Here is a 15,225-nt window from a genome sequence, read left to right as displayed (position 1 = left end):
CGCCTTTAATCCCAGCACTTGGAAAGCTGAGGCAGGCAGATCTCTGTGAGTTCGAGACCGGCCTGGTCTACAGAGTTAGTTCCAGGACAGTTAGGGCTCTTACACACAGAACCTTGTCTCAAAAAAACAAAAACAAAAACAAAAAAAGAAATAGAGAAAATATAAATTTCTGACATAGGACTGGAAATGGTTGAAAGTCCTATAAACATTATTCTAACAACTTCCCTGAAATGTATAACACTAGACAGCCCAACCTCTGAAACCCAGGCAAGGAAAAAAATATGAATATCTTTGGAAAGAAACTAAATCTGTAACGATGACACCAGAGAGGACAGAGAGGACACCGTGGCCTGAGTGGCTTCCCTGATGAACTCTGCCAAAGAGAAGGACCAATGACTGTCTGTCCGCAGTCCGTTCAAAGAACGGTGCAAGGGTAGCACCGCCCTCCACCTCACAGGCCGCCTGCCCCACCGACCTGACACGACATATAAATCCCAACACGGCAAAATCAGCAAGCACACCGATGACATAAAAAATTACTAACCCACAAGTAAAATAAGAGGTATTCACCCAGGAAGATGAAGACAGCGACAACTGGAAATCAGTCAGTGTAACATCTCACTGACAGTGAACCCGGAAAGCTGTGAACTCATCAAGACAGCATCGAGCCCGAAGAATTCTGTCACAGAAAGAAAACTTTCTCAAACTGATAAAGGGCACTTACAAAAACTTTAACAACATTTTTTTTTTCTTTTCCAGAATGAAAATAGAAAGTAAGCAGAATCCTGATGCGCCAAGCTTCACAGGAGTTCCTCAAGTATGACTTTCTGAAATACCTTTGATCCTCATCCTGTTTCCTGGGAATCTGGAAGTGACATGTCACCATGTGCTGACGAACCCCTGCTCCCAGCAGCCCCTGGAGAGCTACCAGGTGGGGCTGGTCACTGAGAGACCAGGGCTGCATCAGAGCTGGGGACCCTCAGCCTCATCTCAGCCCCCAGAGAAGGAAGGAGGGCTGAAGGCTGAAGGGATCACCAATGACCCGTGGTTCAACCAATCACCCCCATGTAAGGAAGTGTTGATAAAACCTCAGACACACTCAGAGCTTCCCAGGAACTGAACGTGTGGAGGGTTCTGGGGGGGATGTGCCCAGGAAGGGCATGGAAGCCCCTTCCCTTCCCACATACCTGACCTCTTATATGTCTTCATCTGTATCCTTGGTAATTATTCTCATAGTAAACCAGTCAACACAAGGTCTGTGAACTGCAAACCAGTGCAACCCAAGGAAGGGTCAAAGGAGCTAATGTACAGCTGTCTGTGGTGGCCCTCCCTCTGCAAACCCTTCACAGTTAAGCTACTGGCCTCTATGTTCTCCAACGGAAGGAGTTCTCGGTTACTCTTTACCACCATGATGGCTCTCTCAACACAGGTCAGGGACCCACACCGGGCTCTGTTCACTCCCAAGTGTGTCTACTCTACTTATGTATTATAGACTGGAAGACTGCCAAGGTGGGCTTGGGGACCTACTGAGTCAGGCAGGAGCTACAAACATGGACAAGCCCCATTGCTTCCAATTTCCACAAATGAAAACACCGTATTTGTCCTTTGGGGCCGTAGTTACTTAACTGACTACCATAACTAGAGTCGTTTGTACTCTACAAACAGCTGGACTTTATTCTTCAGGGCTGAACAGCATTTCACTGCAGAGATCGACCATATCTTCCTTCCCCGTGTGTGTGTGGGGGACACTGCTGCTCTGACTAGGGATTCCCATTCAGAGCCCACTGTGCTGACCACCGTCACTGTCTCTGTGACTGGGTGTGCTGATCACAGCTCTACACAGAAACAGCCCGCTCGGTCTTGCTCTGGTCCTGCCCATCCTTTCTACGTCCTCAGTCCCGCTCCTGGAATGGGAATGCAAACAGCCTCCTGCTCTGTGGCTATACCTTCTGCCTGACAAGGGGATATACTCTTTCTGAAGCTGCCAGTCAAAATACCCTCACAGGTTGCTCCTAGTTAGGTGTTTGGTCCCAATGACTAGTAGACTGTTACACTTGTGCCCCCCACCGGGTCTCCTCCCTCTTCTGGATAATCCAACTACTACTTTCACACCCCCATCTGTCTTCTGCATATGAGAGAATACACAATCTATTTCTTTCTGAGTCTGCTATTTAATGCAGCACACTGATCTCCAGTCCCTCCATTTCTCTATAAATAACACAATTTCATCCTTCTTTATTGCTGAGTAATATTCTACTGTGTGTGTGCATGCATGTATATGTGTGTGTATGTGTGTGTGTGCCTGCGTATGTGTGGGTGTCACATTTTCTTTGTCCATCTGTTGATAGACACTTGAGCCACTTCCTAATTTGACTACTCTAAATAAAACTACAACCAACAAGAGGTAAACAAAAAGACAAAAGAACAGCAGCATGTTTTTCCTTTATGCACAAGTCCCTCCCAGCAAGCTCTGAGGCTGGAGGCCACTCCCTCTGGGGAGCATTACAGGCACCATGGTAGACAAGGAACCAAACATGCCCAGACCACAGAGCACTGCTCTCAGACATGGAAGGTACCCTCTGTCTAGCCTACCATGGAAACAGGCTCTGTGACATTGACAAGCAGGCACACACTGAGGACACAAGAGGCCAACAGTTGGGGCCTCCCACTGAGACATCTGTTCCAACACTAACAGCATAAAAGCTCTGGCTCTGTTGAGGTGTCCGTAAGAGCTGAGGGGCTACTGGCGGAAGTGTGCAGGAAACAGCAGGAGGGCAGGTAGGAGCGATGTGCTGGAGCGGTGAAGGTGACTGAGTGGGCTCTTTAACGGTGAGCACTGTCTGGAGGAGCACTGAACGGAGCTCAGAAGAGCACTGAGCCAGCATCTACCGAGACTGGCCCTGCACCGGCAGGACCTCACTTCTCTCTAACTCATCTGCTGAGTTTTCATGGAGAAGACAGGAGCTCAGATGTACCCAGTGTGTCCAGATTAAACCTCATTTCCCAACAGAAACCAAAAGTAAACAACAGGAACTCTAACTTGGCAGACTGAGATATGCTGAACTATTCGAGTTCCCGGAAAGTATGTATCCATGTGCACAGAGGCAGAAACAGGCTGCGACAGGCTCAACCAGAAGGGGAGACATCATGAGAACTCTATTCCTGGAACACATAGGAGTTCGCTCTCCAGATCCATTTTATCACATTTCATCCCGAGGACCAGCGAGAACACAACTGCCAACTCTGAACAGTCTGCAGATTCTGCTGCCTCTGCTCCCATGACAAGCCTGACACAGGCCTACCTCCATGGCGCAGTCCGACTAAAAGAACCTCTTTGGCTTGATAAGAGGGGAGGATGTGTCTTCGGCCCATTCACAAGCCCTCTCTGAGCACATCCCTAACCAGGAGTGGACTATGGCAAAGGCCATCACGCCTAAGAAGCACCAAAAGAGCCTGGCTACTCCACCACACAGCAGCTTGGGAGTACTGCATGCTCTTTACAGACACAGTCCTTCATCCACAGGGAGCACATGCTCCCAGGCCCTACATTGTAATGGGAATTACGTGAGTGAGGAGTCTCCCTCTCCAACCATCTTCCTGGGTCTCTTTCTGCAGCCTCTCCCTGGCGTAGCCAATCATGAGCACCAAGACTGTGGCACATTGGGATCACTGTTAAGTGAAATACTTCTGGACAGAGCACTAAGACACTAAAAACCTGAAGACCCAAGAGGCTGCTAGAGGCTGACATAGCAGCGAACAGTGCAGACAGACCAAAGGGCTGCTCCACGCCCTCAGAGGCGGGCAACCGTGTCTCAGCTCTCACCAGGCTACTCAGAGTGGCACTGACATTACAGGCTACCAAAGAGGACGACCATTTTTCTACCTAATATTTTCAGAGGGACTCTGGGGTAACTGAAACAAAAAAGCAGAACTATAGATAGAGGGCTATCTATAGTTGCAAAAATCAGAAAGAGTATGTTTTCAAACTAATTTCTGAAAAATAAGCACAGAAATTTATTTTTTTGTTTTTTTTTTGTTTTTTTTTTTTTGGGTTTTCGAGACAGGGTTTCTCTGCAGCTTTAGAGCCTGTCCTGGAGCTAGAAGGAGCGCTCTCAAAGATGGGCCTTCAGAAGAATGGACAGGGAATGCTGTTCAAGAACTACAAGCCGAACACAACTTCCCTAAGGACAGGGAAGAGACAGCCAAAAGCCTGTGGAAACTTCTCTATACACCAGTGGCAGGAGGAGCTTAAAATCCAGGGTCCTCTAAAGGCAGAGGTGGACCAGGGTCAGTGACAGAGCACGCTGGCTGGGAGGAAGACATGGCGACTCGACACCCAACCTGGGCACTTGAGAGGAGACACTGTCTAGCTATGTCTAAAGGAACAGGGACAGAATGGAGAGAAGAGAGCTGGATCCTCTATGCCAAGGCAAGCAAGGTCTACAAGGCTCATACTGCAGGAGGGAGGCGGGGACCCGAGATGAGGTTTTATTGGTAACTCAAACCAGGATGTCCCTACTCAGGGACCCTGGGACAAATGCTTCTGATTAAAGACAGAAAACAAACACATCCAGACAAAGAGGAAACTGGAAGAGATAGGCTATTATAAAACAAAAAAAGGCAACGGAGCAGTGGTGGTGCATGTCTTTAATCTTTAATCTCACTACTGGGGAGGGGGAGGGTATAGATAGGCAGATCTCTGTGAGTTTAAGGCCAGCCTGGTCTACAGAGCGAGTTCCAGGACTGCCAGGGCTACACAGAGAAACCCGGTCCTAAAAAACCAACCCCCCAAAACAAAAACAAAACAAAACAAAAAGGACAACTGAAATGCTAAGCTAAAACAGACAGGAAGCAGTGCTGGAGCATGAGTCAAATACTATGTGCAGAACCAAACTAATTCTTAGAAATTGAAATCTAACAGAAATAAAAGAAAAATTCAAGAAGTATAAACCAGAATGAAAACGAAAGGATAGAGCAAAATGAAGAGGAAACACAAGACAAACAATAAAGGACAACAAAAACAGGCACTCCACATGGGTCACATTTTTTAAAGCGATGTAAAAAAGTTATCAAAGAAACCATATAAACAAAACAAGAAAAAAAAGCCCATTCTGAAGGACAAACTCGAAGAGGGCATTTCACAGTACATACAAAACAAACAAACCCCAAAACTATTGTCTCCATCAAAGCAGCTCACCACCAGGAGGGGACACAAGTCATACTCATGACCTGAGAACTGGAAACTTGACTAACCAGCACACAGGGACCACACACACGAACAGAACAAGACACCTCCCTCGTGCAGCCCATCACAATATGGACACTCGCCTCCCTATGCTCTGAAACCAACAGAATGCAGGCGGTAACAGGCAGTGGCTCTCTGGGATGCGTCCCACACAGTCCACACGCAGCTGCGTGGCCTTTCCTCTGGAGGCTGGGAACGTCCTACCCATGAGACTGCTGAGAGGGAAGTGCCTCTCCAGAAGCAGAGCAGACCTTGGGGTTTGCCCACCTGTCAGCCACATCTAGATCTGACTCCATCTTCTCCAGGCCCCTCATGACGCTGTCCAGCTGCTCGCCCTGGTGATGAAGGACCTTTGATGTGTCTTCCATGCGTCTCTGGGAACTAGCCATCAGTCCCAACAGCTCCTGCCCCCTGGTCATGGGGGAGGCTGTGTTGGCAGCAGTGCCTGGCTGGGACAGTAGCAGCTCCCTCCAGAAGTGCTCGATGATGTTGAAGACGACATTGCGACTGGGCCGCAGTGAGCTGAACCAGTGTTTGGCCTGGCCCTTCTCCAGGACTGTGATGGCACTAAAGATAAAGAGAGAAGACTCCTTCCTGATCTCAGTGATGCTGGAGAGAGGCAGGCCCACGAGGACCTCTTCAGTTCTGTCCGCACTGAACTTCAGTGACCGAGGTGTCAGAGTCAGCTTCCCAGGAACCCATTGCTTCTCAAGGTTCAGGTAGTAGGAGCAAGGCCAGGAGTGGACGCGCACACCACTGCTCATCTGTCCCTAGGGAGCTGCACTACACGTGAGACAGTAGCAGCTGCCTCTGTGGGAAAAGAAACAATCAGTGGGCAGGTGAGGCTGAAATATATCAATTTCCTTTAGATTACAGTCAGTAGGAGTTGGTACAGCCTCAAGGCAACTCTGGGCCTCTGCCCTGCAAGTAAAGGGCAGAGACAGCTGAGATCAGAACCAAGAACTGTGCTCGCCCCACCGCTCCCTACAGGAGACCCTCTACTCCTGTGCCCACCAGGCAAACCACGAGGAAAGCAAGTACTATAGACAAGGCCATGCATACGACCTTGTGGTTGTGATATCCCTACCACCATATATCTGCACAAGGTCCTCCTAAGGATCCTCTTTCAAGTCTCTGTGTGTATCCAACTGCCTACAGTAAAGTCTTATAGACGTCTGTCCCCCTCCTGGACAGCCCTCTCAGAGCTACCTTACAGTCATGTGTACATGAATGCATTTATACACAGTGTTGTGTGCACACAAGCAGTGACATGTGTGCTAGTTTCATTTTCTTCTATTTCTGTTTTCCCCCAGTAATCAGGGTCACACCAGGTGCATCTAGGAAAGTGGTCTACTGCTGAGCTAGATCTACAGCCCTTGGTTTTTTTGAAACAGGGTCTCACAGGCAGCTCAGACAAGCTTTGAACTTGCTATGTAGCCCAGGGTGGTCTCAAGTTCCCTGTGTCTTACTTGGCCATACTAGAAGTACTGGCATTGTGCCATCACACCTGGCACTGTTTGCAATTTCATATTTATAATTATACTCATCAAGGCGGTCATAAGTCATGGATAACCGACCCTTATAGAATATATTGCCCAATCCTCTTTGTACAGATACCAAGTATTAGTCAAGAAAGGAGGTTCCACACTGTAGTCTGTGGTACTGACTTGGTACTGACTTGTGGTACTGAGCTTTCCTACCTCACCCAGCCGTGTTTCTCTGTGTCTGTGTCTCTGACCGTGCCTCTCACTGTCTGCTTCTCTCTATCTCTCTTTCTCTCAGTGACCACTCTGCTCCAAACAATGACCTCAGATTGGCCCTCCCCAGTCCTCAGAACACAAGCTGCTACAAAAGCCACTGCTAGATGTTATTCTGTTTTAGGGGCCAGGAGTTACCAAAAGAAGCACTGAGCCTGCTCTCCCAGGGCAGAGCACAGACTTCTTGGTATCCTGTAGCTCCAACACTACAACCCTAGCCTTACCTGCATTCACCTCATAGGAATTAGAAGCCTCCCCCATATGTTATATCTTTGAGATCATAGCTGCTGATATCAAAAGTGTACCATCACCGGGGCTTGCACCCCGAGGCCTAGAGCAGAGTCCGTGTATGGCCCACAATGCCAGGAATGTGGTCAGTAGTCATCCATGCTGCCCAGTGGGACCTGGAGAAGATCTTATCAATGTCGTCGGCTCCAAGACCACACCTACCAGTGCCACAATCTTGCCATCACCTACACTTGCTCCACAGGACCTAGGGACAGCCCCTTCCACATTCTGTCTCATCAGAACTTCAACTGCCACCATCATAGGCCCCAGGGTCACAGGCACGCAAGTATGCAGGACATAAGAAAACACACATTTAGAATCCCATGTCCACTGCAAATCTGTGCACTCTCACACACTGCTGCAGCTTGGACGATGAAGGACTACTGAGCTCTGGTGACACTGACTACATCGAGAAACTTCCACCTCCACCTATAAGCAAAGCCCAAGCACGGGCACCCTGAACCCTATCTAAAGGCTTTGTCCTATGAAAGCTACTACACAAAACTGGAAAGGGCAACTATTATGCCAGATGTGCAGACATCAATGGAGAAATTTTAAAAATCAAGGATGCACGACACCTGTAAAGGACACAGTCATTCTCGGGAAGTGGAGATCAAGCCAAAGGAAATCGTGGGTTGCCTGAAAAATAATTCTCGATAGCTTCCATAATAAACTAGGAGAAGCAGAATTTCTGAACTGAGCACAAGTCTTTTGAAATAATCCATCTGACTTTTTTTTTTTTTTAAACAAAAACAAGAGAGTCTGGAGAGATGGCTCAGGAGCTAAGAACACTTGCTAGGCCAGATAGTGGCACACACCATAAATCCCAGTACGTGGGAAGCAGAGGCAGAGACATGCAAATCTGGTTTGAGACCAGCCAGGACTACATAGTGAGTTCCAGGGTAGTCAGACCTTCAGAGGAAAACTCTGTCTTGAAAAAACAAAAACAAACAAACAAAACAAAACAAACAAACAAAAAAAAAACCCTCTCTTACTGTTCTTCCAGGGGACCAAAGTTTAGTTCCTAGCATCCATGTTGGAGGACCAGAGTTCTGAGCTCACAACCATCTGTAACTTCAACTTCAGGAGATCCAAACAGCCTCAGCAGGTACTCCGTATTCTTTGAGACACATGGAAATCATTAAGGAAACAAACAGTTGCACTACAGGAATTCCAGGGAATTCCAGGAGAAAAACACTAAAAATCTTTTTATTAAAGTAACAGCCGAAAACTCCTAAAGATTTCTGTCTTACTCATTGTTCTATTGCTATGAAGAGATACCATGACCAAGGCAACTCTTAAAAGAAAGCACCTAACTAGAGGTGTGCTTAGTTTCTGAGGCTTACTCCATTATCACGGCAGGAAGCATGGCAACAGGCACGGCACTGGAGAACAGCTGAGAGCTTTACATCCTGATCCACAGACAGCAGACAGAGAGACTGGCCTGGTACAGGCTTTTGAAACCTCAGGAGACAAACACCCTCCAAGGCCACACCTCCTACTTCTGATTCTACAGTTCCACTCCCTGGTGACCATATGCAAACACAAGAGCCAAGGGAGCCATTTCGTTCAAGCCACAACAACTTCCCTGCCTGTCTACGGTGCTGAGGAATGAACACAGGGTTCTGTTCATACAGCAAATAATCTGCCACTGAGCTACGCCTCCTGAAGCCTTCAATGAGACGTGGACATCCAGATCCAAGAAGCTCAAAGAGTCAAAAAAAAAAAAAAAAAAAAAAAAAGCTTCTCCAAGGAATATTAGATCAAAACGTCAAAAGTGCAAGATGAAGACAGAATTCTCAACTACTCTACAGAAATGGACAAATGAACTCTCCTAGATAAGCATTAACAGAAAGGATTTGCCACCAGCAGACCAAACCTGTTAAACTGCATCGGGGAGCAGGATGAGTACAGCGTACACAGGGGGGCTAAGGGAGAAAGACTGTGAGCTGGAGATCACAGCGACAGACTGGGATACATAGTAAGACCCTACCTCAACAAACAATACAAAATGGGGGAGGGGTGGGCTGGAAAGATGCCTCAGCTGTTAAGAGCACTGGCTGCTCTTGCAGAGACCTTGGGTTCTGTTTCCAGCCCCCACATGGTAGCTCATAATCAGCCATAGTTCTAGTCGGGGTATGTAATATTCTCTTCTGACCTCTGTGGGCACCGGGCATGCATGTGTTGCACAGACATACATGCAAGGAAAATACACATAAAACCAAAAATAAATAAATAAATAAATAAATCTGAAAAAATTAAATTACTTAAAAATTAATAGCATCAATTCTCCAATTAAAAGACATAGACTAGCTCCCTGGGTTAAAAAACAAAATCACCTTTAATCCCAGCACTTGGGAGGCAGAGGCAGGTAGATCTCTGTGAGTTCAAGGCCAGCCTGCTCTACAAGAGCTAGTTCCAGGACAGGCTCCAAAGCTACAGAAAAACCCTGTCTCGAAAAACAAAACAAACAAACAAAATCATCCTTCTGTTGTCTTAAGAAACCCATCTTAGCTCTAAAGACTGGCAGCATGTTAAATGAAATATGAGAAAAGTATTCCAAGAAAATAGCCTCAGGGAGCAAGTAGGCATTGCCATTCTATCTGAAAAACTAGACTTCAAACTAAAACTAATCAGAAGAGACAAAGAAGGGTACTTTATTCTAACCAAGGCATCAATTAATCAAGAAAATATTACAATACTAACCTATATACACTAAACTCTGACACATTCAATTTCATAAAAAACATGCAAATGGAACTAAAGACACAGATTAACAAAAACTAAATAACAGAAGGTGACTTCAACATCTTACTTTCTCTAATAGATAGTCCTCTGGGGAAAAAAAATTAGCAGAGAAACCTCAGATTTAATGACATCTTACATTAAACAGTCCTAACAGGCACTTACAGAACATTTACTGAAGCACCAGAGAATATTCGTCCTACTGAGCAGCACACAGAAGCCTCTGCAAACCAGGTCACAGGCTGGAACATATAACAAACTTTCACAAACACAGAAAAATTGAAATAATTATGCATGCTATCTGACCATTATACAACAAAACAAAATCAACAGCAAACAGAACCCTAGTAAGTGTATAAACTCATGGAGATTAAACAGCTCATTATGGAATGAGTTAAAGAAATGAAGAAAAAAATCAAAATATTCTTTAAACTAAATGAAAATGAAAACACCAGACAACAAAACCTCTGGGACACAGTAAAGGCAGTCCTCAGCAGGAAGTTTATAGCCCTACGTTCCTACATTAAAAAACCAGAAAGAGGTTTGGAGAGATGGCTCAGCAGTTAAAAACACTGGTTGTTTTTCCAGAGCACCCAGGTTCAATTCCCAGCACCCATTCGGTAGCTCACAACTGTCTGTAACTCCAGTTCCAGGGGATCTGATACCCTCATACAAACATACATACAGAAAAAATACCAAAGCACATAAAATTTTTAAAAGAAAAGAAAAAATAAGGAAAAATCATTTTAAAAAATCAGAAAGAGTACAAATAAGTAATTTGATGATGCAATTCTGGCCTCTGTGGATATTCACAGGCATTCACACGGTACATGGCCATAGACTCAGGCAAAACACACACACACACACACACACACACACACACACATCAAAATAATTTTTAAAAAGAACACCTAGAGCCGGGCGGTGGTGGCGCACGCCTTTAATCCCAGCACTCAGGAGGCAGAGGCAGGCGGATCTCTGTGAGTTCGAGGCCAGTCTGGTCTACAAGAGCTAGTTCCAGGACAGGCTCTAAAAAAGCTGCAGAGAAACCCTGTCTCGAAAAACCAAAAAAAATTAAAAAAAAAATTAAAAAAAAAAGAACACCTAAAAATAAAAATTTAGAAAAACAAGAACAAGCCAAATCCAAATAAAATAATAAAAATCAAAATAGAAATCAATGAAATAGAAACAAAGAAAACAATACAAATGACTCTAAGAGCTGGCTCTTTAAAAAGATAAACAAGATTGATAGACCCTTGCAAAAGAAAGAAAAAGATGACCCAAATTAATAAAACCAGAAACGAAAAGGAAAACATTACAACAGACACCAAAAAAATTAAAATATTGGGGCTGGGGAGATGACTCAGAGGTTAAGAGCATTGCCTGCTCTTCCAAAGGTCCTGAGTTCAATTCCCAGCAACCACATGGTGGCTCACAACCATCTGTAATGAGGTCTGGTGCCCTCTTCTGGCCTTCAGGCATACACACAGACAGAATACTGTATATATAATAAATAAATAAATATTTAAAAAATTAAAATATTAAGGAAATTTTAAAAACTTATACTTCAATAAATTAGAAAATCAAAAAAAGGATGGATTTCATGAGTCAATCAAACTATCAACATTAAACCAAAAAAAAAAAAAAAACCCAACAACCTAAAATGGACCCATAACAAAAGATGACACTGAGCCAGTCATTAAGATTTCAGTCTAAAAAGCCCAGATCCAGACTGACTCATAGAACTCTACCAGGACTTCAAGAAGAACTACAACCAATACTTTTTTCTTCTTTTTTGTACAGGTGTTCTGCCTATATGGACATCTGTGCACCTCATGCATGCCCAAGGAGACCAGAAGAGGGTGCCAGATCCCTTGGGACTGGAGTTACAGACTGTTATGCCAGTTATGAGCTGGCATGTGAGTGCTGGGCCCTAAACCCTGGTCTTCAGGAAGAGCAGCCAGTGTTCGTAACTGAGCCATCTCTCCAGTCTCACCAATACCACTACTACCACCATAACTACGACTTCCTCCTCCTCTTCCTTCTTCTCCTCCCCTTCTTCTTTTTCCTGAGACAGGGCTTCTCTGTGTAGCTGTGACTGTCCTGGAACTCGCTTTGTAGAGTAGTCTGGCCTTGAACTCAGAGATTTGCAAAAATACTTCTTAAATTATTCAAAAACAGAATAATTTTAAAAAGGGAGAATTAGGGCTGGAGAGATGGCTCAGAGGTTAAGAGCACTGCCTGCTCTTCCAAAGGTCCTGAGTTCAATTCCCGGTAACCACATGGTGGCTCACAACCATCTGTAATGAGGTCTGGTGCCCTCTTCTGGCCTGCAGTCATACACACAGACAGAATATTGTATACATAATAAATAAATAAATATTTTTAAAAAAGGGAGAATTAGCCTCTCCCAGAAATAACCCCCTATTGGCAACCCAATACAAGGTGATCAACTCTGGGATTACACACACACAAATAATAACAATGGACCCACAGGTTGCATTTTATGTATTTGTAAGAATAGCCCGGCAGTGGTGGTGCACGCCTTTAATCCCAGCACTAATCTCAACACTTGGGAGGCAGAGGCAGGCAGTCTCTGTGAGTTCGAAGTCAGCCTGGTCTACAGAGCTAGTTCCAGGACAAGCCAGGGCTATACAGAGAAACCCTGTCTCAAAAAAGTAATAGTAATAATAATCATCATCATCAAAGGAAAAGAGGCTATCAATTTGAAATGGGGAGTTGGGAACAGGAAAGTCTGGAGGGATGGGACATGGGAGGGACTGGAGGGAGAAATGGGAAAATTAAAAAAAAAAAAAAGAGGGCTCACAGCTTTTCCCCAGATTTGACCACCTGGATTTCATGTTCAGAACCCACACATAGGAGAAAATTGACTCTTATAAGTTGTCCTCTGACCTCCATACAAAAACAATGGTACCTAGGTACCCACATACATACATACGTATGTACATACATACGTATGTACATACATACATGCATACATACATGGAAGCATGAGTGCATGCACATACACAAACACAGATGTCTAAAAATTTTTAAAAGATCAATGCTTAAGGAAGTCTTACACTAGAAGCAAAAAGATGATAACCACCATTATGAAAACACATAAATGTACACAACTCATAGGCTGCACCCATTCAATACTAAATAGAAAGAGGATATCAGCACGACAGAAGACTATCAAACCATAACGATCAACAGTAATAGAGATGGAATGGGGCAAAGACAATTAGAAAGCAGCAATACTGCAGGAAGTCACATCAACAACAAAGTCCACATCAACAACCTCGATGTGAATGGACTAAAATCACCAGTCAAGTCAGGTGGTGGTGGCACACACCTTTAATCCCAGCACTTAGGGGCAGAGGCAGACGGATCTCTGTGAGTTCAAGGCCAGCCTGTTCTACAAAGTGAGTTCCAGGACACTCTCCAAAGCTACAGAGAAACCCTGCCTTGAAAAACCAAATAAAGGGGGGGGGGGGGGTGTCTTGAAATAAAGGTGAAAACACCCTGTATTAAAATTTAAAATTCATAGGATATGCCCAAGTGGTGGGAGTATACCAAAAATTGTCATGTGATCTCCACACACAAACAGTGGCATGCATGCACATGTACATGTACACGCATGTACAGGCACACATACACAGAGAGATGTAGCAATAATAACAAAATAAAATTTTAAAATAATAAAAATACAAAGAGATTAATAAAGGACTTTGTTTTATGAACAGACAAAGATTAATAAACCTTTAGCTAGACTAACCAAGAAAAAAGACCCAAATAAGTAAAATCTGAGCTGAAGCCATGTGTTATGGTGCAAACCCCAGCACTCAGGAGGCAGAGGTAGTGGATCTCTGAGTTCAAGCCCAGCCTGGTCTACAGATCGAGGTCCAGGACAGTCAGGACTGCACAGAGAAACACTGTCTGGAAAAACCAAAGGGAGAAAAAAAATAAGGAAAGAAAATAAACTACTCTGGCTAGAGAGATGGCTCAGGGTTAAGAGCACTTGAACAGCGGCCTGGCTCCCAGCACTCACACTGGGTGGTCCATAACCACCTGTAACTCCAGCTCTGGAGAATCTGATGCCCTCTTCTGGACTCTGTGATCACTGTTCTCTTGTGGCATATGCACAAACACATAAATAAAAATAAAATCTGCTCTTTAAAAAAGAAACTACAAGAAAAAAAAATTACATGATTAACAAACTGGAAAATCTACAAGAAATGCACAAATTTTGGACATATTCTACCTACCCAGACTAAATAAAAAAGAAACAGAAAATTTAAACATACCAGTAATAAGAAATAAAATGGAAACCATAGTTAAAAGTCTCCCATAAACATAGCGAACTCTAGACCAGCCAAGGTTACATAGTGAGACCCTGTCTTTAAAAAAAAAAAATCAAGGACATGATGATTTTTTTGACTGAGTTTCACAAAGCATTTAGAGAATAAATAATCAAATTCTCAAAAATTAAAAAAACATTGAATAAGAAAGAACATTGCAAAATCCTTTTTATGAGGTCAAGGACTATCAAAACCTCACGAAGATACAAGAACAAAAGAAAATTGGGTACCTATTCCCTGATAAACAGGCCATAAAAACTTTTTTAAAATATAGTGAAAATCAGCCTGATGCAGAACCACACACCTGCAATCCCAAGACTTGGCAAGTTGAGGCAGGAGGATTGTGAGCATGGTATACATACAGAGAACTTGCTTCAAACAGTAATAAAAAATAAAACACACAGGAAAAATAATACTAATTTTTAAAAAGTGTGCAAAGTCAATAAACATATATAAAAAATGTCCAACATCTTTAGCTATCAAGAAAATGCAAATCAAATTGAGTGTAGTAAATACACCTGTAATCCAAGCACTCAGGAGGTGAAAAGTTCAAGATCATCCTCAACTACATGGTTTGAGGTCTTCCTGGGTCATGTGAATTGCTGTCTGAAAAATGAGAAGAGGAAAAAACACAAAATAACAAGAAAAGAGGAAAGGAGGAGGAAAGAGGAGGGGAGGGAAGAGGAGATGCAAATCAACTATATTGAGATTCATCTCATCCCGGTCAAAATGGCTGTCCTCAAGAAAAAAGTACATATATGACTATATGAAAACACAACCATGAAGTTCAGTATTTTACACAGTGTATGCAATTTGCTGTTGCTGT

The 15,225-nt window shown here is 44.0% G+C and overlaps 1 protein-coding gene across 2 annotated transcripts in view; it reads right to left on the bottom strand.

Annotated features, from left to right (window-relative positions):
* The window catches only part of Snap47 (synaptosome associated protein 47), a 48,153-nt gene that overhangs the window by 23,157 nt on the left and 9,771 nt on the right, over window positions 1-15,225 (bottom strand). For both annotated transcript variants that reach the window (XM_038328601.2, XM_038328602.2), the window contains one exon: window positions 5,513-6,055. In XM_038328601.2, coding sequence (XP_038184529.1) covers window positions 5,513-6,009 — 497 coding nt within the window. In that variant the 5' untranslated portion in view covers window positions 6,010-6,055. The remainder of the gene's footprint in view (window positions 1-5,512; window positions 6,056-15,225) is intronic.

This window comes from Arvicola amphibius, chromosome 4 (assembly GCF_903992535.2).
Source record: "Arvicola amphibius chromosome 4, mArvAmp1.2, whole genome shotgun sequence".
Taxonomy (NCBI): Eukaryota; Metazoa; Chordata; class Mammalia; order Rodentia; family Cricetidae; genus Arvicola; species Arvicola amphibius.
The sequence above is the reverse complement of the archived record's forward strand: the minus strand, read 5'-3'. Positions and strand labels throughout refer to the sequence as shown.